Here is a 24,136-nt window from a genome sequence, read left to right as displayed (position 1 = left end):
ATGTCTAATACTGTTTACATACCACGTCAAACTCTTATTACACAAATGTGAGTAAAATTCAGTTCTCCGAGATATGAGCCCTTTAAACATGGGTGTAATGAGTGTAATGAGCTGGAAAGGAGTGGTGGGAGATGGGTTAGACAGTCAATCAGCAGTTCAGATTTTGGAACAGGCATGCTTGTTAACTCACAATGTACAAAAGACTGGCTGCTTAGTTACTGCAGTTTGGAAATTCTGAACACAAAGTTTGAAAAGGTTTGTGAGTAAAAGGAGATAAACACACAGAGGGAGAAAACAAGTGTGGTAAATTGTCCTTAATGACATTACTGATCAAACTCCTTTTACTGATCACTCTGATCAATAGTGAGAGACTAGCTCATTAGGTAAGGGTCAAATATACAGCTCACCAATGTTTATACTGTTCTCTACTGCACTACAGTGGACTGTTCATTCATCATACAAAGCCAGTCGTGTGCCTGTGGACCACAGACTAATTAGCACATCATTAGATCAGCACTGGATTTAGTCCCTAATGAAGCTTCAGGTGAAGTGGCGTTCCACACGCTTTGGCACTGGGCCCAGAACAGGTATCAATACAATCACGCTTCTCTATTGAATTTAGTCCCCCAGCTTAGACAGTTCAAAGTAGGAAAGCACTGTGGCCTTGGTCAACTGTTACTGAAGAGTCTTACATTAAAAATATATATAACTATAACATGGACAATCTTGGCCGTAAAATCTGATTTGCTGAGCCATGTTCAAAAATACTAGATGTAGTAATATATGGCCACACAGATCAGTCAATTTCTGTATTATAACTTACACAGTAACTAGACATTGTGCTGATCTCTAAGTGTTGGGTTGCTTGGCAACCATAGCCACTTCAGTTGTCAGAAGAACTGTTTACTGTGAATATTATTAATAAACTATTCAAAATATAGTGATAATAAAAAAAACCTCTATAAATGATAATGTATTGAACATATGTACATTTTATAACACCCTTTAACCTGTCATGTGGATAAACAGTGTAGTTATGCCAGCATGTTCTTTACTACGAATGATAAAAATAAAAAGCCAAATTTTGATTTTATGACTAGGCCTGTCTTAATTATTATAACATTCCTCTGATCGCAATTGATGATTGATGATGAGCACACTATTTTCCACATTTGTTAGCATTCACAATTGACATGTTTACATTGGAACAAACAGAACTGAACTGGATGAATTTTTATCACTTGGACTGAGGCAAATGCTTTTAAACAAAAGAAAGCAGAAACACATTTGAGACAAAATACAGGTCTAACGAAAACAAACAAATTCTGACTTGGGGTTTGTTTATTTGACCTTTACAGGACAGCAATGACTAATGTTTGTTTTGTTGCTGTTCATACCTTTAGAGGGCAGTGGTTACTAATGTTTGATGTGTATTTATAACACCCTTAGAGGTGGCCAGTGGCTGGTAGCCTAATGGTAGAAGCAGTGAGCCATCAGCCTGGAAGGCTGCGGGTTCCCACGACTGACCATGTATACCTGGTTGTGCCCTTGGGCAAGTCACTCAACCTCCCACTGCCCCAGGCAGTGCTGCTCTGCTGGCAACGCTGTGCTGCTCCCATTTTGGGCATAGTTAGGCAGCAAAATGACAAATTTCCCTTGTAGGACAATATAGTACATAACATAGAGGGCAGTAGTGATGCTAATAGCTCTAAATAAAATAAACATTTATTTATGCCCTTAATGTTTATTTAATGTCTTTAGATGACAGTGGTGAGTGATGTTTATTTGATGTTTGTAACACCATCAGAGGACAATGTTGAGTAATACTAAGTATAGACAGCTAAGAAGCAAGAGAGCTAATCAGCCAGTTTGGCCAAATTAAGCTTGTACTTTAATGCTGCGTTTACCTGCTGCAGATGGGGGAAAAAAAACAAAAAACAACAACAAAAACAAACAAGTTTTATGCTTCTTAGCGGCACATGAGTGACAGCAGCATCCTGTCACAAAAATGTTATGGTGACAGCATCAACGGTGAAAATGGATGATTATCAGGACATAATCTGTTTATTTTAGGTGGAAAATGAAGGAGAATGCTGTGTACTGCTTTTTTTTTGCTCTACATTACTGGGCTTGACAGTATATTACTGGGAGACAGACAAGGAAACTAGATTGCTTGTCACAATTATTTACATAGCAATTAACTGTCAGCTAAAATTTCATGATTGTGAGAGGCCTCATTTTGACTCCCAAAACATGTCTCAGTGTCCACTTGGTTTCTTGGCCTGACCCATCTGTTACACGTCTGAATGGCAGGGGGGTTGTGAAAAGGTACTCACTGGGTTGAGAAGTACAGTGAGGAAGAGCTCCCCTCCGTCGATGAGCTTGTCCAGCTCCTGAGGGCCTCCAGGGTAATCCTTGTAGAAGATAGTGTGAGTGAAAAGACCACATGTTTGCCTGGGCAGCACCTGAAGAGGGAAATGGTAATAGGTTAGCCTCACAATTAGCATTGTGTGAATGCAATTTCTGAAAATACCCTGGACACCTCTGGACACACTTGCTCTATCCACCCACATATACCACTCTCCTGGGCTAAGGGGAAGTGTGAGCTTCTTTCTCTCCCCTGCAATAAATAGAGCGAGGCCTAATGCAATATTCATAATCTCTCTCAGAGCATTCATGAGCTCGGGGGGTCTATATGAAAATCAATGAGAGGCAGAACACACACAGATGTGAATATAAATCTGCTCTCAGCAATCAGCTAACCACTCTCCGCTGTCCTTCTGCCTCCTCTGCCTCAAGGACAATCACACGGGGGGCCAGCAGGGGGGTGAAACCAAGCCAGGAGGAAGACAGACGGAAGAAAATGATACAAACAAGCCAAATTTGACATTTTTAGTGAAGAGGGGTGAAACTGGAGAGTAAATCCACTGAGTTTATTACAATTATTAGCACTGTAGAGGTTAAAGGGTGAGTAAAGAAGAAGCTGAGATAGAGGTGAGAAAGAGAATAGTACTGTAACAGCTCAACAAAAAAAGAATGAGGATGGAAGTGTGTGTGTGTGTGTGTGTGTGTGTGTGTGTGTGTGTGTGTGTGTGTGTGTGTGTGTGTGTGTGTCAGACTGAGCAAGAAAGTGAAAATGAATGAAAAACAAACAGCAAACAAAGAGAAGAATTTAGTAGGGAGAGATAAAAGAGTGGGAATGTGACGATATTTAGCATTATGATAAATTATATCACTATTTTTTTTTAAGTATATTGCACATATAGTTTATAAGTAAAAATTATTAACTGCATTTTTCTTTACAAAGAGAGAATAGTTAGTTTTGTTTAAAGGATTTAGCTCAGTATGTGAAACAATGAATGCAAATAGTCTTATTAGGTTTGGCACTACTGGTTCTTGATTGTCTGTACAACATCACAAACACGAAATATTGTCATCTACTGTATTTGGAAAATTAGGGATGAAACAATATAATGCATTGTATCACAGTATTTTGTATTGGATCAAATTGTATTGCAGCATATGGTATTGCATCAAATTGTGTAGGAGAGTATTATATTGCACTGAATTGTCTCATCACACTGTGTCAAACTGTATTGTTGGTTATTATATTGTTTCGCAGTGTATCAAACTGTATAACACCATCACAGGGTATTGTATTACAGCACATGATATTGTATAAAATTGTATTGAACTGCATAACTAGGCGTAACAAGGTATCGCACTGTACCACATTTTATAGCAGAGAATCATGTTGTATTGAACAGTACTGTAGCGTATTGCACTGTATCACAGCAAATCATATTGTAATGTATTGTATCAAACTCTATCAGTGTATTGTATCAAACTATCACAGGGTATCGTACTGTATCGAATTGCATCGCAGCGTATTGTATAAAATTGTATCAAACTGTAATCACAGCATGTATTGTATAAAACTATCAGAGTGTATTGCATTGTATGGTACTGCAACGCAGTTTATCGTATTGAATCACACTGTCTCAAACTGCACCATAACATATCATACTGTATCACAGCCTACTGTACTTTATGGAATTGTATCACAGTGTAATAAATTGGAACTATCACATGGTATGGTATTGTTTTGTGGTAACTAGCATGTTAGCTTGTAGCTAATGTGTTAGCTCTGGGTAACATTAACTCGTAACTGGAGCGTTAGATCGGGACAATATAAAGCACAGCTATTGTTAAAAAAAATATTGCACCTTTATTAACGCTGAATAATCTTATAGACTGAAAATGGAAATTTTCAGCCACCCTATTTTCGCTGTATCGAAAAATTTTCAAATTGAACAATAAAATTGTATCAATTTGCATAACAGGGTATCACATTGTACTGTTTTATATTGTAAAATATATTGTACTGAATAGTATTGCAGTGTGTCGTACGGTAGTGTATCACTAATGTATCACAACAAATGTACTGTGATGTATCGTGTCAAATGGTATTGCAGCAAAACGTGTTGTAACATACTGTATGGCAGCACATCATTTTGTATTAATTTGTACTGCAGCAAACCATATCAAATTGTTTCGCACCCTATGTGTGAGTGATAAAGCGAATGAAAAAAAGCAAAGCATGCACATCCTAAAATATATAAAAATTCTATCACAGTAGCGAGAACGAAATCATTTTGATATTGTGAGCGACAGTGTGCTGACTTTAGTTCATTGTCGTTGTGTCCACACTCACGCTGATGCCGCTGTGGATGAAGCCGCGGCGGTAGCGGGCCGGTTTGAGGTGAGGGTACTCCTCTGTGCTGGTCACTCTGATTCCCCACACTTTCTTCCACGCGTCATACAGCTGCTCATGCACAGGATATACACCAGAGTGGTGAGGTGCCACTGCATAACCCAGGTTAGTCGGGATAGAGTGTTCCTGCATATTCACAAACAGAAACACATCATTAAATATACAGTGTCACTCTTCTTCTGACTTCTTTTTGATTGACTAGTAAGTAAGACTGGGACAACACAGTCTTTTGCAAAAGTCCAAACATCCCTGGTCAAATTCCATGATTTGCTCATTTTCTCAGTAAAAATAAGTTAACAAATCATCTAAATCGTCTTAAATATGGCAATTTTCTTCAAATTTCAGTGAAATGTTTATTTATTAGTTTAACATATTGGGGAAAAAAAACAAAATATTTATGTTTCAAAAATTAAATTAATTTTAAAAAGTAAACAGTAACTGTGCATTATAAATGTGCAGAAATGTGTTCTCTGAAGAGGATGTGTTCACTTATTCTCACTTGGAGAAAAAAACAAAACATAATTTGACCAAGGGCCCCAGAACCTATATAATAATAACAACTAGAAACTGTAGACACATCTATGACAAAACACACACACAAAAACACAAAAATATAATTAATTGTGTTTCAAGACAAAACTAGCATGGGAGTGTAAGGCAAAACTAGCTATTCCTCTATGCTGGACGAGTGACTACAATGAAAGCACCCTTGATATTCAGCTGCTGATGTATGGAGCTCTTTCGCGGATGCCAAGCACAAAATATTTTTTTTTGTGTTGCTTGCTTCAGCGAGTTTGAAGAGCATGCTTCAGAGAGCTTGAAAAGGTATTGTTGGAATGCCCTTACATCTTCCCGACTTACACTATTTTACTTTTTTTTTAAACATATTACATCTCCTCGTCTATATTCTATTTAATTACTTGTTTGTCTGAATGTGAGACAAGTTGGCATGGGGATTCTTCTAAATCAACACAGAGGAATTCAGCTTCAAGTATCTGCGCAATTTCTCCAAATTACCACAGATTGCTGAGATTGAAAGGTCCAGCACTACACGCAATAGAAAAACAACTCAGTGCACAGTAGTGTCTGCTAACAGGTTTTATTATTATATTAGCGTGAGACTGGAGCTGAAGGAACTTCAGGTTTAGACAATTATTAAAGACTATTCACATGAATTATTACTGTCAGACTTAAAAAAAAATAAAAATTAGACACTGTAGATTCATACTGAATCTTATTGGTAATTACTTAAATAACAGTAGTTTTACCTTTCTAAAACTAATCAAGGGCTTTACTCGAACACACTCGTATGTCAGAGGTACCCAAACCTGCTTAAGGAATTCAACTTCCTTGCAGAGCTTACTTTTAACTGTACCACACTTGTCCAGAAAATCAAGGTATACAGGATATTTGATACAGGAAGTCCTTATACCAACAACACCCAACAACAGGAGGTAGAGCTTCCTCAACTTCTTGGAAAATTGCTGACTCTGACACTGACTGTAAAAGATAAGATCTAGATAGAGCTAGATAGATCTAGATGGATCAGTAAAGTAGTGTATGATGAATTAGACTGAAGCACTTCACTAGTTTAATACTCTAGCTTTGGCTACAGGCACTATATACACACACACACACATTACATTTCTTGCATTTTCATGTAACCATATTTATCAAAAATAAAAAATATGTATATATAAAAATGTACATATTGAACAGCCTTAATGCCAGGGAGTTCTCATAATGACAAATCATTTCAGCAGCTTTTTATTCAAAAAGTAGATATTTGGACACAAAATCATCCATTAGAACTAAGAGAACCCTCAATCTAAATGTAGGCTAATCTACAAAGTTTCTATGAGAGTCTATTGTATATACATATTACGTGCGTCTCTAGTTCAAAGCTAAACAACAGTTTCTACACACTGTCTGAATTAGAAGGCTGCAGACTAATAGCCTGGGAAGTGACATTATCTCTACAGGGCCTGTGCTCTGACCCCTCCCCTCTGTTTGAGTGAGTGAGTGTATGTATGTGTGTGTGTGTGTGTGTGTGTGTGTGTGTGTGTGTGTGTGTATACACACTCACCTCAGCAAAGTGTCTGTTGAGAAGCATCTGCTCTGCTAACACGCTCTGGTTATGAAAGCGGTGTGGCTGCATGTGACTCCACATGTGTGGAAACCACCAGAACTCATTAACATAAGACAACAACAGGTCATCACCCAGATCCTCCTCATCAGTACCTACACACAAAACACACACACACACAATCTAATTAATAGAGGACAGTAGTATGTCAGCGCTTAGGTTTTACTCATCAGCACCTACACACACCCACACATTTCTTTATACATATATTAAGGCAGTAAGATCATCATCTTGATTATCATCAGTGCCTACAAGCACACACATACACTACATAAATGGCGAACAAAATGTGTCTCTCACACACACACACACACACACACACACACACACACACACACACACCAGCCACTTCATTCCTGTATCTACACTCTTTGTCCATTTTCTCCAGTCTACCTACCATGTAATTGCGCTTTATAGCTCTACAACACAGTCCATCTGGTTCTCTACATAATTTGTTAGTCCCTTTTGACCCTGTACTTCAATAGTCTGGATCTCCAGAGGACCACCACTGAGCATGTATCATTTATCAAAACACTGCTGGCTGAATATTTTTGGTTGATAGACTAAAAACTCCAGCAGCACTGCTGTATCTGATCCACTCGTACCAGCGCAACACACTCTAACACACCACCACCACGTCAGTGTCAGTGGATTGCCGAGAATGATTCACCACCCAAATAATGCCTGTTTTTTTGGTGGTCCTGTGGGGGTCCTGACCACTGATGAACAGGGTGAAAGGGGGCTGACAAAGTATGCAGAAAAACAGATGGACTACAGTCTGTAATTTCAAACTACAGAGTGCACATATATAGTAAATGGAGCTGACAAAATGGACAATGACTGTGTTTACTTTGAGGTGTACTTCTAGAAGTGGCCAGTGGGTGAATATTAAGTGCATTGCAAAGAAAAAAAAAAGTGCATTGCAAAAAAAAAAAAAAAAAAATTGATTTTATATATATATATATATATATATATATATATATATATATATATATATATATAATATATATATATATATATATATATATATATATATATATATATATATGAATAAATGAAACAAAATGAATTTAGGAAATTAATGTAAAGCTGTTTTACTTTTTAGGTGACAGTATTAGTGTTACACAATAAAAAAAAAAAATCAGTACCATGCAGAGGTACACATTCTTAAACATATTTGATTGGTAAATAACAGCCAAGGGAATTTTGTAGGTTTTCATTTTGAATGAGTAAAATAATGGAGACTCCCTCAGACGAGCACATGAGCTAAAACAACGATTAAAGAAACGGTTAACTCTGTAGCAGCAGAGGAGGTGAAAAATGTACAAATAAAGCTTGTCTGATGTATCACTGACCTGCGTGGTAGAACTTCCCTGAGAATCCGAGGTTAAAAGTGAAGTTTGGGATCGACGTCCGCAGCTCGTTCTGCGTCTCCAACAACGCCTAGAGAGAGAGAGAGGACGATGAGTCACACACACATATGCACATATACAAACACAACCAGAAACTTTCACTATACACATACAGTACACCTTCTAAAGAATTCAAAACCCTTAAAAGTCATCAGATTTGTCTGGATTACTAATGACACTTCGATATTTTGTGCTGTGTTAAATATTATTTCAAAAGACTGACCCTCAAAATCCATTAATCATAAGTGATTGATTTTATAAAGAAAATACTCTGTGACAAAAGTTGCTGCGGAAGCTCTCTAGTTTGCATAGATGCAAGATACCCCCCACCGAGGATACAACTGGCTTACAATTGACCTCTACCTGTGAATCATTAAAGAAGTTAATCTTTTCTGGATGAAAGGCAGCTTTAATTCAAGGATCAATCATCGGACTATGAATCAGAAGGAAACGTGTACAAATGAAGACAAAAAACATTCTAAGGAAACTAAAGATAGTTACAGACATCCACAAGAAATAAAAGAAAAGTCTGCAAAGTAGTCTCCAAGTGTTTTGATATCCCAGTGAGCACCACTGGATCAACTGTAAGGAAACAGAAAATGCATCATACCCACAGACACTGCCTAGACAAGGACGTTCCTCAAAACATAGCATTAGAGCGAGAAGGCCAAAGAGACAACACTCACTCCGCATGAGCTACAGAGTTCAGTGGTTGAGACTGGAGTGAAGGAGCACCAGTCAACAGTATCAAGAGCTCTGTATACAACAGGCCTGTATAGGAGTGTTGCTAGAAAGAAGCCATTAATACAGAAAACACACATCAAAACACATCCGGAGTTTGCCAGAAAGCACCAGAGTGACCACTGGGCATCTTCTTAAAACAGAAGGACAGATGGACTGTGCAAAATTCAGGGAGATACTGCAAGACAACTTGCTTCAATCTACTAAAACTGAAGTTTGGGAGAAACTTTTTACCTTTCAGCTTGACAATGATCCCAAGCACAGAGACAAAGCAACACACGAGTAAGTGAATAATAAAAAGATAAATGCTTTACAATGTCTAAGTCAAAGTCCAGATCTCAATTCAATCGACAATCTGTGGCACTATTTGAATAGTGTGGTTCACACGCATCATCAAACCAACCAGAACAACCTGGAGCAAACCTGCCAAGATAAACGGGCTAAAATCTCTCCCAAACATTGTGAAAGGCTGGTAGAAACTTACTCTAACACACTCTGACAGATGTGGAACTGAGTACTAGTCTGAAGGGGTTGAGCACTTTTAAAGCATTTAAAAAAAAAAGATCTGCTGACAATGAATTGTGACTTTGAAAAATAATGTGTAGACGTTCAATAAAAATACTGTACGATACAATCAGTATATGTGTCATTTGTAATCCAGACTAACCTGATGACTTAAGGGGGCTAAATACTTCTACTTTTTATTTTCTAATTCTACTATTTTGGTTTTGTACTGAGTTTTTTCATTTTAACTGTACAATTTTTGCTTGGGCAGTTTTATTTGATGAATAGTACTTTGCTCAGCTTTTGCTGTTTTAATGTGTGCTTTAGAAAGTTGAAGTTGACTTTTTTTAGTCTATCTGCATATCTGTCATTCAACTTGGCTCACATTCTCTATTCCTACATTAAACTACTCTCCCTTACCCTTCTTTCTAGCCACTTTAAAGGGCTGCACCTCAGACAGCAAGCAAAGATCAGCCATGTACCCTGTGTTCATCCACAGCAGGAAGTAGGGATGGGTAAAATAACAGATTCTTAGATACATCATGAATCCATTTTTCTCCTAAATAATAAATCACTTAGTGTAAAAAAAGTATAAAAAAGCTAAACATAGAATAGAAAGTAGGTCTTAGCCAAAGTGAACCTTGTTAACCTTGTGCTAGGAAATGTGTTATAAACAAATCTAGGCAAAATTAGTTTATAAAACCCTGATGAATGGAACTGAGATAGTCACCCCCAGACGGAAGCCTTAGAACAACAATCCACAGTCAATGATAACACAGTCAGCAACAGAAGGCGGAAGACATATACCTTTCTTCACATTTCCTGTATTATGCTCTCTGATTTTCTTTGATTGATCAAACTGTTGACACCTAAGTATATTAACACCTATGTAGCCTACAGAGTTAAGTGTTACATGCATCAACCTTGATAATTGGTCAAGTGAAGAAATTATTAAGAGAAGAGTGGGCACAACGTAAAGCTGTACTTCATTCTTCAGTTATCTTACTTTTTCTTATCTTACTTTCACTTGAATATAATGTGATGGTGTTCAAACATTTGCATGTGACTGTACAGAAGTAATTCTGAAGATATAAAAAGTCACAAGAAATCTCTGCTTTCGGTTATCAGCTGTGATTTTTTCTCACAGCAATCAGATACTTTCTATTTCAACCTGCTGAGCTACATAAATATCCTTTTTACATTTTATCACACATTAAGTTGATCCCCGCTCTCCTCTAATTGTCTTGTCTAGTTGGGCGAGTGTGAAATGGCCTTAACAAATCAGCAAGACCCAAATAAAGAGAGAGAGAAAGCAGTCAGTCCCAGTGCAGCACTTTCTTACCTTCACATCAGACACCTTCATCCGTGTGCCCTCTTTTCCCACAAAGATGTCGTCGATGTCCACCAGCACGTATCTGTCCAGGGACAAGGATAGCCTCTTGGCTGTTAGGAAGGCCACAGCATCCACAAACACCAGCTTGTGAAGCCAGAAGGCCAGGTTATGGCCGAAGAGGACGCGTTGGATACCGTCATGGAGACCCAGGTCCTGCACCACAGAGGTGTGAAGAACAGCACGCAGCCCCACGCTCTCTGCTGACTGGGTCTTAGCCAGCAGTACAGGCTCATACGTGGAGTGATTAGACTGGAAGACTGTCCAGTCATCACCAGGCAGGGGACCTCTCACCACCTGAGAATAGTCAGAAATGGTCCTTTAACGACGCATTTGGACCTATAACACGCATTACGCAAATACATCATACAACATTGGGAATCCTACCACAGCGATATATCGGAAAATCTCATTGTGGCACGACTTTAGGAGGCAAATAGGCAAGTTTACAATGGATGTAACAATACATTTTTCATTTTGACTGGAGTGTCCCTTTAAAGTGATAATTTCTGAACAATTTCCCCTTACCACAAAGGTCGATCAGCAAATACAAGTTTAGTGTCCACTTCTTTAGTTTTGCACTGAAGAGTCAAGTGTGTGATGATTCAGGCATGCACATCGCTAATTCATAGAATAAGCTTTCTTTACTTACCTACATCAGCTCCAGAGCAAAACTAAAGAATCAAACTAGGAACACAAAAAACAGCTATATAGGTGTGGGTCCAGCTGATTAAATTATGGTTTTCACATGATTTTTTAAGTGAAAATAAGTTAACACATCCTCTACAGAGAACATACATTTTACCCCACAATTACTGTTTATTTAAAAATGTGGCATGGGCAAATGTTATGCACATTTAATTTATTTTATTGGTTCCTCAATATGTTACATTCAATATATTGTATTGTAAAAATTAATGTTTTATGTAAAACATAACTAAATTTTCACTTAGAAAATCAACCAAAATGTAATATAACCAGAGGTATGCAAACGTTTGCACACAAATGTATGTCTTTGCTAATACAATGCAGGCCTCATCTAAAAATCAATGGAACAAACAAGTCTTTGTTTTTTTTTATAACGAGGCTACAATGCTAACCAACCATCAGCCGTTGTAATGAACAAGAGTTTTAGCTAATAAAAACATACAAAAGAGCCAAAAAAGCCCGTTAGAGGGCATGTGGACTGACCTCCTGGCCGCGAGTGATGTGCAGTAAAGGTGACTTGGGGTTCACTGTGCAGTCCTTCAGACCCAGGTTAGAGTGCAGGAACAGCGGGAAACCTTTCAGCTGAGCACTGAGCAGACTGTTCTCATTTGCCTACATGTATATGGGGGTGGGTGGGGGGGGGGCGCAGAGATAGAGAGCATCTTAATACAGTGGTGGTTCAAGTGGGGCCAGTGCCTCTGTGACCACAAGTCAGACCCTGTGTAAACCCCCAGATACTGACAGCTGCTATCAGTTGTTTATGTTTTTTATTCTCAGCGAACAATAGGATGTAATGCAAGTGATCCCTCTTACCGTGTGCCCCCCCCACCCAGTGTAGAACCACCAGAGCTAAAATGGACTGTGAAAGTGATAAATTAGCAGATTCTAAATCCATTTGGTATGGTGAGGTCAGACTATAATAATGCTGGATATCACATTAGTCATATAAACCGACAGAGAGAGAGAGAAAGAAAGAAAGAAAGAAAGAAAGAGAGAGAGAGAGAAAGAAAGAAAGAAAGGACAGACAGAGAAAAGATAGAAGAAGAAAAAAAACAAGACGAAAAGAGAAGAAAAAGACAAAAAAAAGAGAAAAATAAGTGACAGTAATATAGGAAGCGAGAGATGAAGAAAGAAGGAAGAGAGAAAGGAATGTAAGTCGGGATATCTGACCTTAAAGAATCCGATGATTCCCACTCCGTACTCCACACAGTATTTATCCAGCAGCTCTCTGTTCCAGGCGTCCATGTTCACATACTTCAGGATGTTCTCGTACACGACCAGAGCAAAGCGTCCTCGGTCCCGATCTGTCAATGTGGGCATGTCTCCCTTACCAGGAGAAATCTCCGTCTGATAGCGGAATCGGGCCGACTCCAGAACCGCCACAATCTCCTGGCCGAGCTGGGAGTACTGGCTCTCCACAAACACCAGAACCACCGGTTCCGTTCTGGTTCCGTCCGCTGCCGGTGCTCCGCCCACTTCCTCTCGAAATGGGAGGATCCTGGATGGGATGACATAATCATCATCACAGTTCCCTGGCCCACCTCCGGCGGAAGGTTCGAGCTCACGCTTGACAGTGTACAGGAAATAGGCGGAGACAAAGACGCTGAGCATGCACAGGAGGAAGAGCAGGAAGAGGCTGGTCTGGAGAGTGAGCTGACGAAGGAGACGTCGCACGCGGGCCACACACAGCATCATGGGGATGACCCCCCCACCTCCGCCCAGATGCAAGCAAATAAACAAACAAGGGAGATCAGGCAGTTCTTAAGATTAAAAAGGCAGAGTGGAGTCCAATCTCAGTGCATTTACATTCACTCCTTCGCTTTAAGTTTGTAGTCTTTGTCTGTGTATAAAACCATTCAGAGCAAAGGAGAAAAGTGAGCTTTGCAGTTTCTCCTCCATATCCAACCCCACTATGTTACCATGTCTGGCGTCAGCAGCTTTAATGGAGACAGTCTGGATAATGGGCGGGTCCACAAATGCATGTGAGGCAGTTGATTGGGCTTGGATCCTGTTTGTCATAGAATTTTTCCCTTCCTATTAAAGCAGTTTGATGGATTGGAAGAAATTCTAGTGTAGACTTTCATTCCAGGAATGTATATGTACCTACAAAAGAATCCAGCATTTAATAAAAATCACCAAACCATAGATCTGATCAAAACTGTTATACGTCACTGGCATATAAATAAGATACAATGGGTATGAGGATGATTCGAGAGACAAATAACTTTCTACAAACCCAAGTCTTTAAGTCTACACGTAAATATCAACCTCCATGGCAACAAATCATTTGGAAGGCTTAGCAAATGGATGCACGACTCCGGTCCTGAAGGGCCGGTGTTCAGCACAGTTTGGTGATTTACCTGCTCCAACACACCTGATTACACTTATCTGTTAATTGCCAGGTTAAGCGTATGTGTTTGAGCAGGGAAACCTCCAAACTCTGCTGGACACCGGCTCTCCAGGACTGGAATTGTGCATCCCTGGCTTACCAAAAGTGTCTGATTTTTTGTCACACCACAAACATAAGCACTTGGGATTTATAAAACATCACAGGAACTGACTCCAACTGGGTTCTATGATCAAATCTTACACGCCTTTGCCAGGAGACTAAGAGTAGACCATAGCTAGATGGCATGGCAGGACAATAATCCAAAACATATCTCAAAATCCACAGAAAAAAGGTTAATGGACAACAGAATAAAGCTTTTGATGGGGTCACTCTAGTCCTTTGGCCTTTGGGTTGATTTAAACAGAATCCACAAAGGAGGGGTGGCAACAACCATGTTGTGTTTTTGAATTTATTTTTTAAACAAATCATTTTCATTATGATAAACAACAAAGCCTTTTATGTTCATTGTAACCTATCACCTGAGAGACATCATCTTACCAAAGCTGCCAATAATTCTGGAGGACACTGTCGGTACTACAGGGTAAAGCCAGTCTTGCTCTTAGGTTTGAGCTTGCCTTTGACAGTATACAGGAAATAGGCAGAGACAAAGATGCTGAGCATGCACAGGAGCAACACTGTAACACTGGTATACTGTAATACTGGAAAATCTTTACTTCACCATGCACATACTATACTTGATTAATTGTGCTCTCACATGAAAGATGCCAGTTATACAAAATCATGTTTTCTCAAAATAGGCATGCTAGTTTTACTGGTACCAGGCTTTACAATTACATCAATCCAACAAATCAGTCTCGCAGAATTACTTAAGTCATAAATCTGTAATCTTAACAACCTGAATGTCAGTTTAGGATACATATGATATTGTAATAAACACATCATTTGGTTTTGGCTCTGTGAGACACACTGGGTAATTATTATGATATTTGAATAGAATAAAGTGCTACATGGAAAGTAAGAGGCAATCAACTATTTAGTAGAATGTGTCAGGTATAATTATTCTATGACATTGTGGTTTAGGTGTAGCAGCAGTCAAATGCAGTGTGAGTGAACGTCCCGGCCTCAGGTTATTACATCATAAAATTGCAACACAGATGAGCCAAAATAAAATAAAATAAAACAAATAAATAAATAAATAAATAAACTCCACTATATTTGGTCAATTTTGAGCAAAAAAGTTCTCATCTTGTCTGATACTGACCATGCATTCCTAACGAATACCCATATCACTTACATCACTTAAGAGATCATGTTCCTGTGTGTATCTGTCAACACTGAGTGTGCAAAATAAGTCTGCTGACTCATCACATCTGACTGGACGTTCACTTGAGAACATGTTTTTTCTTGTGCCACCTGATCTAACCAGAAGCAAAGAGCCTGTGTGAGAAAAATAATCAAAGAGGACTAAGGTAGGTCTACAGAAGAACAAACGAATGACTACCACATCTGCAAGTGAAAATTACTTATTAGCTCTTTTGTGTTGGAAGTGAAGAAAGATTATGTAAAGCAGATGTAAACCTTTTATTTATTTAACTTTTATTTACCAACTAAGATCTTGTAATCTTAAGGAACCGGAGAGGTTCTGTAAGGAGGAATGGTCCCAGATCCCTTGCCGTGTGCTCTCTGGCCTCATTAAGCATTATAGGAAAAGACTGCACAAAGTATTAAATCAAGGGGAGCCAACAACTGTGGTACACACAGATTTGAGAAAAATATAGTGCTGTGAAAAAGTATCTGCTCCTTCTATTTTTTGCATGTTTGTTAGACTTGAATGTTTCAGATCATCAAACTACTTTTTATATTAGACAAACATAACCCAAGTAAACATTAAATGCTGTTTTGTTTTTTAATGATGATTTCATTTATTGAAGAAAAAATGCTGTTCAGCCCTACCTGGCCCTATGTGAAAAAGTAATTGCCCCCGTAGCTAGTAAATCAACCAGTTAACCAAATTCAATTGACTATTGAGTTCAATTTCACTAACCACACCCAGGGATGATTACTGCCAGACTAGTTGAATCTAAACATTACTTAAATAGAACCTGTCTGGCAATGTGAAGCTGGCTAGAAGGTCTCAAAAAGCAGCACAATAAGGCGCAAACCACTGCTGACCAAAAGGAACACAAAGTCTCGAAAACATCTACATGACCCCCAAGACCTTTTGGATTATATTCTGTGGACTGATGAGTTAAACTTTTTGGAAGACATGGTCCTGTTACATCTGGCATAAAGCTAACACAACATTCTACCATAGGAACATCACACTAATAGGATGATGTTCTGGGGCTGCTTTGCTTCTGCAGGACCTGGATGACTTGTCATAACTGTTGGAACCATGAATTCTGCTCTCAATCAGAAAATCCTGAAGGAGAATGTCCTCCCATCAGTTTGTGACCTAAAGCTCAAGCGCAGTTGGGTTATGCAGCAGGACAACGATCTGAAGCACACAAGCAAGTCCACCTCTGAATGGCTCTAAAGAAGCAAAATGAAGGTTTTGGAGTGGCCGAGTCAAAGTCCTGACCTGAATCCCATTGAGATGCTGTGGAAAGACCTTAAACAGGCAGTTCATGCTCGAAAACCCTCCAATGTAACAGAATTAAAAACAATTCTGCAAACAGGAGTGGACCAAAAGCAATGAAATAAACTTTTTGCGAGTGTCACAAACATTTGCACTTGTAACTGCCAAGGGTGGCCCACCCAGTTATTGGGTTTAGGAGGGCAACTGTTTTGAAAACAAAGGTTTTGAATAAATCTTTATATCAATAAATGAAATGTTCATTTAAAAGCTTCATTTTGTGTTTACACGTTATCTGTCTTATATTAAAAATAGTTGGATGATCTGAATGTAACAAATGTAAAACAAATTAACAAATGTAACAAATTAGCAAAAATAGAAGAAATCGGGTGAGGGACAAATACTTTTTCACAGCACTGTATTTCATAATAAGATTTCATTTTTTCTTTAAACCACTAAACTTCAAACAAAGGTTTTTCTCAATATTTTAATTGAAAGATCAAAAGGATTAGCAATAAACAATGTTCAACAGCCTGTTTTTCTCAGGTTTACCAGGGCTGCCAATATTCATGGAGGGCCCTGTATGAGAAGAGTTAGCCGTACTTTCAGAGGACTTTTCAAAGTCCCTCAGCAAGAGGCCAATAAACCACCTAAAGAGAGGGGAAAACACACATTATGTGTGAAAGTGTGTGTAGGTGTGTGAAGGACAGTATCCCAAAAAAAATAAAAAATAAATAAAAAAGGCACCGAAAGGCACGCACACACATTCATACACACACCCCAAGATCCCTTTAGTCTATGTCTTTGAGGAGGAGACGAGGCGTCGAGCGTGTGGCTGCATATCAAAGTCAGATTAACGTTGAAGAGAAAACACACACACGCACAAGCAGCTCCCCTCAGACAAACACATCAACAAGGACAAATCTCTCAGATAAGAGATACAAAAATCCCTCACCATCTCAAGTGTGACTGTTTTTCCTGTGGGTTTCTGTGCCTGTTCATTGCAGGTTAGGGAGAGATTCACAGGGAGAATTTGCATAGATTTCACAGAGCTTTTTGATGGGATATGAGAAAGTGGGGCAGTGTAATTGCTTGCCATCTCTTCTGTAGGGATATAAAGCTAATGCATTAAGCAGTGGATCTAGATCAGTCTTCTCATAAGGCTTTCAGAGAATCAATCTGTCTGGAGCTTTTGAGAACGGAATTATAAATACGGTCAGCCCACAATGGCCTTAAATGATCCCTAGAAACATCTGAAATAGCGGTAAGAGATATTATAACCTTATAGGCAACTGGTTGTAAGAGCGGTGGGCTGTAACATATGAAGGAGAGTCTACTCACTAGTGGAAACAGACTCTAAAATCTAGAACTATGACAGAAGTCTGCAATATGCAAAATGAGCCTCTAGGCAACCACCAAATATTTTATTGTGTGCTGTGAGCATCCTGACCAATCACAGATGTTCTTTGGGTGTTTGCAAAGTATTCAAATAATCCCAAACATTTAAGCTAATTTTAGTCAAAAATAATGCAGGTCTTGATGTAAGTACACTACTGGTTTAGTCACCAGCTCCTGTGGGCAGTGTCCTGTGACTAAAGGGACTAGAGGATGACTAACAACTGTGCAGCAACAGATGAGCTACTGTCTCTGACTTTACATCTACAAGGTGGACCAACAAGGTAGGAGTGTCTAATAGAGTGGACAGTGAGTGGACACAGCGTTTAAAAACTCCAGCAGCACTGCTGTGTCTGATCCACTCATACCAGCGGAACACACACTAACACACCACCACATCAGTGTTACTGCAGTGCTGGGAATGATCCACCACCCAAATAGTACCTGCTCTGTGAGGGTCCTGACCATTGAAGGGGAAAATGCCAACTACATATGAAGAGAAAAAGACGGAACAGATTCGTGATAAGTGGAGAAATACATATGTTTAGTGGAGCTGATAAAATGAACAATGAGTGAATTTAAAATAAAACGCTCCTAAAAACAGCAACTTAATTATTATCTTACAATTTGCTAATGATAATTATATTATTGTAACTTGTCCATTAATGAGTGCTACCATTTAAATTACTAACCATTTACTTGGTGACCTAAAATAATTAAAAGCATTGTGAATGCACTGCACAAAAGTATGAAATTAAAAAAGTACGAAAGTAATACTATATGTTTATGCAACTTCACAATAGGATTTATAACATTCATAACATTACAACAATAATGATTTCAAATGTGTAAAACAGTATGAATTAAACACTTAATAATGACGAACTAACTACTTGAACATTTAAAACAGGATGTAGACAAATACTATGTAGTTATTAATAATGATTACGAATATTTTTTAATGCAACTAAGCAAATAATTAATATTTATATAATCCTATATAATCTGAGTTATGAGTGTCAAATAATTAAATCATTATTAGCAAATCATAATTAATGATTAGGTTTCTATTATTCAGCATAATTATTGATTATTCGTCACTAAGCAACACAGTAAATTTCATTATGAATAGACTAAAAGAAATGCTCCAAAACTATTGGAATAAAATCTCTTAACATTAACCTACATTAAAAGTAAAGAAAGTTGTTTTATTTTTGAACAGCAACTTCATGTAACTATTGTATAATTAATATAATATTAGATAATGATTAAGTTGCTGTTTATTAGGGCCTGCTATTGTAAAATGTTACCAAATATGGTAAATGTGTCAATATCATGCAGTCCCATTCCATCGTACCTTTTCCAGCACCAGTGTGCTAATTACCTCCATTAAGGAATAGTCACCGTAGACCATTTTTGACGCCTTTGTTTTTTTTTTACATCACAATATTTATCACAGAAAGTGAAAACACCACATCATGACATTTTCCAGCCAATTTAGTTCAGCTCTGCTGGAATCTTCAGCCAATCTTCCAGGCGAATTCCAAAACAGCAGCTGAGTTTGTGGGAAATCAGGACAAGTTCAGTCTAGCCAGAAAACAATCTCAATGGTTCAACTCCTGTCAAAGGCCACAGTGTCTGGAGATATAAGTGTTTACTTCAACAGCAGACACCACCTGATGTCTGTAATGAAATCACATTCATTTTCAATCGAGCATTTAGATCATATTGGAACAAATGACTCAGACAAAGTGCTGTTATCGTCAGACCCAGATTAAACCTGGGCCCCAAGCTAAAAGAAACTTCATTGATAAAATCACCTCTGACTGTGTAATTTAATTCAAGACTAGCCCTAACCTGTGTCCCAAATAGTCTGCCAAATCAAACAGCATTTTAATTCTGCCATCCTCTCCCTCTTTAGGTTCTCTCTCTCTTATCCATCACACTGTCTGCGCTGCTGTTATACCGTGACTAATATTTAACATGTGACAGTTTAATTATGGAAATTTCAGTGTTGCAGACACAAAAAAGATCAGCACTGATCAAACATTACAGGTGAATTTGTAACATTAGCGTCTGCTCTGATGAACTGTCCCATTTATCACTGCGCCGTCAGACAGCAATGGCTGAAGCCAAACAGAATGCTCCAGCTGAAATAAGATGGATAATCGCTAACTCACTCCAGCTTAAATGCACAGAATGAAACACAGCTACCAAACAGAAAAAAAACAGAAACACTAATGACATTTCACTTCAGAAGGGAACTACAATGGCTGGTGGTGGGTGGTCTTTGTTTCTGCCACTCTCTCAGCACCTGTCCAAAACTCCACTGGATGTCAGCTGCAGAACTGTAAAAACGTCCAAAGAGACAGAACTAAAGAAATGGAGAAATCTGGCTAAGCTTGATTAGTGTTGGATGACGTGTCTAATATCGTCACTGTCCAAAGAAAAAAAAAGCCTCTCCAAAATGGTAACTTTACAGGAGAGGGCAAAAACGTTCTTCACTTTTAATGTTAGTCAATGTAAATATATTTTATTCCAAGTAATTTTAGAGCATTGCTATAGGTCCGTTCAACATGAAATCTTCACACAATGTAAAGGACACCATGTTCAAATGATGCATAAAACTAAAAATCAACAAAAACAGAGATGCATGTTTTTCTTCAGACAGCGACGATAATATAGTATCACAATCAATTACATTATGATAAATATTCCTGAGCACATAGTGTGTGTGTGGCCAATATTTCCTCAACCAGAAATGGATAACTGACCGGGCCATTGTCCAGGGTCTCCTGACTGCTGGGGTCCTTGGGAGTCATCAAATAACAAATGACTAATTAAATAAGATCAAATAAAGAAATGTTATCTGTCCTCAGTCCATACACTACACAGTCCTAATTTCACATCTTAAATTATTAACAAATCATGGGACATTGGCGCTATGATTACACTGTCACATTTTTAGGTGATGTGTGATAGTAGTGTTTGTCTTCAGACGTACAAACCTTACATAAAAGTCACAAGCTGTTTTAATATGGATACAATAGGCTGGTGCAATTTATTTAAAGGTTAATTGTGTTTATTTTAAATTGTTCCCAATGGCATTCAAAACACACAATAATGTGAGTACGTGATTAATCTCATTTTTAATTTTTATTATTTTTAAATTGCTTTTAATATTTCTGCATTTGTTAGTATTTCTACATATGTGTTATTGTTGTTTTGTGAAGGGGGGGGCAGTACTCCAAAGATGCTTGTGCCCAGGGGCTTCGCAAGACTATGATCCGTTCTTGTCCGTAACACTGACCAACTACATGATGCAGACAATCCTAAGTGGCATAGCTTTAGAAGTTTTTGCAGTTTTGTCAAGAGATGAGGTTGAAAGATTGTATAATTGGGCCTGCTTAATGAGGTATTCCTTCGATTTTTTTCTGCATAATTCAGTCATTAAAAAGTAGTTCATTCAGTAGTAAACCAAGTCCTTCAGAGTGGTTTCACCTGAAATCGTTCATTTTACAGAAACTTACTGACTCAGATTTATTTTTTTAAACCGTGGTGATGATAGGAAGCAGAAGTTGTGATGATGTTTAAAACGGAAATGCAGCCGGAAAACGGAAATTTTATTTACTACTAAAAAAAAACATGGACCTACACATGTCTCTTGAGTTTTTATATGTAATTTTGGTAAAATAGTGGTAAATCTTTTGTTTTTGGACACTATTGTGCCTTACAATGCTCTATAGGTACCTCTACTTCATTATTAGAGGAAAAAAAGAAAAAAAAAAATCTCAAAGCTATGTATCAGCAGTGTATTCATAACCATTTAATGTAGTAACTGAAGGAGCTTTAGAGGTATTAAACACTTCAGTGAAGAATTCTGACTTGGTGAGCTTTTCTAGAATTAAGCATTTCACATCAAACCACTCTGAATGACTGTTTACATCTTAGAGAGAATGAATGTATGTTTTATTATTTATTTATCTAACCTAATGACAAAAACAACAAAACTCTTCAGTATCGCAGCACGTCTTGTGTATCAGGAAAATGCCCTCAGGTTTTGTGACTATATTTGTCATATTGCCCACCAAGGTATTTATCTACTTGACCATAGTTTAAGGTTTGATCTCATTTCTATATCCTAAGTTCATTCTGGTGGTGAAGCCTGCTTTAGGAAGAATACAGTGTCAGTTTTCCCATGTAGGCCTAGAGGACGATTTTGGTCTAACTTCTCTGTGCTGTAAAGCAGAGCAGAACAAAAGACCTTTGTGAAGTGCTGTTCAAAGTCCTTGGAGTAAAAGCATGTTTAATAGTTGAGTGTGGTATGTTGAAGGTTGAACAATAGCGGTAGAGGTGCAGGGTGTTATTCAGTGGTCCTCCGTAAGAGGCCAGCTTTTTTAGCGTGAGCGCAGGGGGCCGGAGGGACTCTGAGGGTCAGCAACAAACCCTGCAGCTCCTCCGTGCTCCACATTCACACCGACACTAACAAATGATGTTCCTGCGAACTCTTGCGCCAGCGCCGTGGAAACCACACGCTCTCCATGGCAACCACATGGGAGCCGCTTTGACCGTGACAGTTTTTCTTTTTGTGGAACGGGGAGTCATATGGAGAGTTTAAACCTGAGAGAGGAGGGGAGGCCGCTTTTCTCCAAAAGCATCCCGCTCACTCTCAACAAGTCTACAATAAGCCTGACCAAAGTCCCAGAATCCTCTGCCAGCTCCACACAGCCACATCAGAATTCCTGAGTGCTTGTGGCCGATGAGAATGCCCTACATCAGCTTAACGTTCAGCCCCGCACTGTAATCAGCACGTTATGTTACAGGAAAACAGCTGTTGGTAAAACTTGGCCTCTAACCCTCTGAGTGACGGGAGGATGTTCTCTAAACTACAGCGCAGTCAAGGGAGCAATCAGAGCAAAACAGCGAGCCACTGAGACACAAACTGCATCTATAAGTAATGTCGGATTATTATGCACTGCACACAAAGAAGAAACGTGTCGCACGAGTGAAAAATTAAAGAGTAGCCTTGTTTGTTTTCAACCCAGACCTTGTTAAAACTGTTGTGCCCCTATTTCATCATTTACAGCAGGGCTGACAAAAGGACGACCCGTGGGCCAAGGTTCGCCTGTGAGGATGTTTGATTTGGCCTGCCCCACAGTTACCCCAAACCCGTTCCCCCTCACCCAATAAGAAAATAAACACACTATTATAAAATACATAATGTATTACATTCTTAGTCTCCTTTAACAAGGACACAGTGTCATGGATGTGAAGCACCAGCATGCAGTACCCATGCATGGTTTGGTTTGGTTTGTTTTTTGTGATAGCCAGTGGACATTACCATAACCCAGCTGACTTATGCAAGTTAGGGTAGAATGATGTGAGAAGCTAAGCTAAATTCATTCTTGATTAAACTTATACTTGACTATTAACAGCAGATGATACACCTTGCATTTTTGGAAAAAATACAAAATAAAAATAAAACTAATGAAGCACCAAGTTTTAGAAAACCAATCAGAAAAAGTATGCTTTTAACATTCTCTACTGGCCTGTTGAAGAAAAGACAACTGTCCTGTCTTGGCTGTGCCTGTGGTTTTCATATGATTAGAAGAGCTGTGGACATCTAAAGGTCATGCAGACAGCAAATTTGCACAACAGCAGCACTGCTGTGTGCGGGCCACATGTACCACTGCAACACACACAAACATGCCATTACTACGTCAGCGCTGAGAATGATTCACCACCCAAATAATGCATGCTCTGTGGTGGTCCTTTGGGGGTCCTGACCATTAAAGAACAGGTTGAAAGATGGCTAATAAATCATGCAGAGAAACGCAGTGGTTCTGAGGAGTTTAACAAAAAAATAATTAAATAAAAAGTGAGCCTCCAAAGTGAGTGTATGACTATAATTTAAATTAAATTCCTTTGAATAACATAACAATGACTGACACATACAACACTTGTTTAGCATTTAATCTGACAGCACATTTAGCACTTTTCAATCACGAGATAATGACTGTGGCTAAAACACTGTAGCCTGGCCAACTCAATTATTTCCATGGCAATAATAATAACTGAAGCATTGCCTGAGGTCAGCGTTTCACTCAGAACCTAGCTATCAACTCCGTCCTTCAATCCAGT

General features: G+C 38.6%; 1 protein-coding gene across 1 annotated transcript in view; it reads right to left on the bottom strand.

Moving 5' to 3' along the window:
- Nucleotides 1-24,136, bottom strand: part of ndst1a (N-deacetylase/N-sulfotransferase (heparan glucosaminyl) 1a) — a 73,649-nt gene that overhangs the window by 14,712 nt on the left and 34,801 nt on the right. The window contains exons 2-8 of the mRNA XM_036575657.1: nt 12,846-13,778; nt 12,159-12,287; nt 10,920-11,264; nt 8,276-8,363; nt 6,861-7,015; nt 4,715-4,900; nt 2,337-2,465 (exon numbers count right to left, since the gene is read on the bottom strand). Coding sequence (XP_036431550.1) covers nt 2,337-2,465; nt 4,715-4,900; nt 6,861-7,015; nt 8,276-8,363; nt 10,920-11,264; nt 12,159-12,287; nt 12,846-13,370 — 1,557 coding nt within the window. The 5' untranslated portion in view covers nt 13,371-13,778. The remainder of the gene's footprint in view (nt 1-2,336; nt 2,466-4,714; nt 4,901-6,860; nt 7,016-8,275; nt 8,364-10,919; nt 11,265-12,158; nt 12,288-12,845; nt 13,779-24,136) is intronic.

The sequence above is a fragment of the Colossoma macropomum genome, unplaced genomic scaffold, assembly GCF_904425465.1.
Source record: "Colossoma macropomum unplaced genomic scaffold, Colossoma_macropomum, whole genome shotgun sequence".
Classification (NCBI taxonomy): domain Eukaryota; kingdom Metazoa; phylum Chordata; class Actinopteri; order Characiformes; family Serrasalmidae; genus Colossoma; species Colossoma macropomum.
The sequence above is the reverse complement of the archived record's forward strand: the minus strand, read 5'-3'. Positions and strand labels throughout refer to the sequence as shown.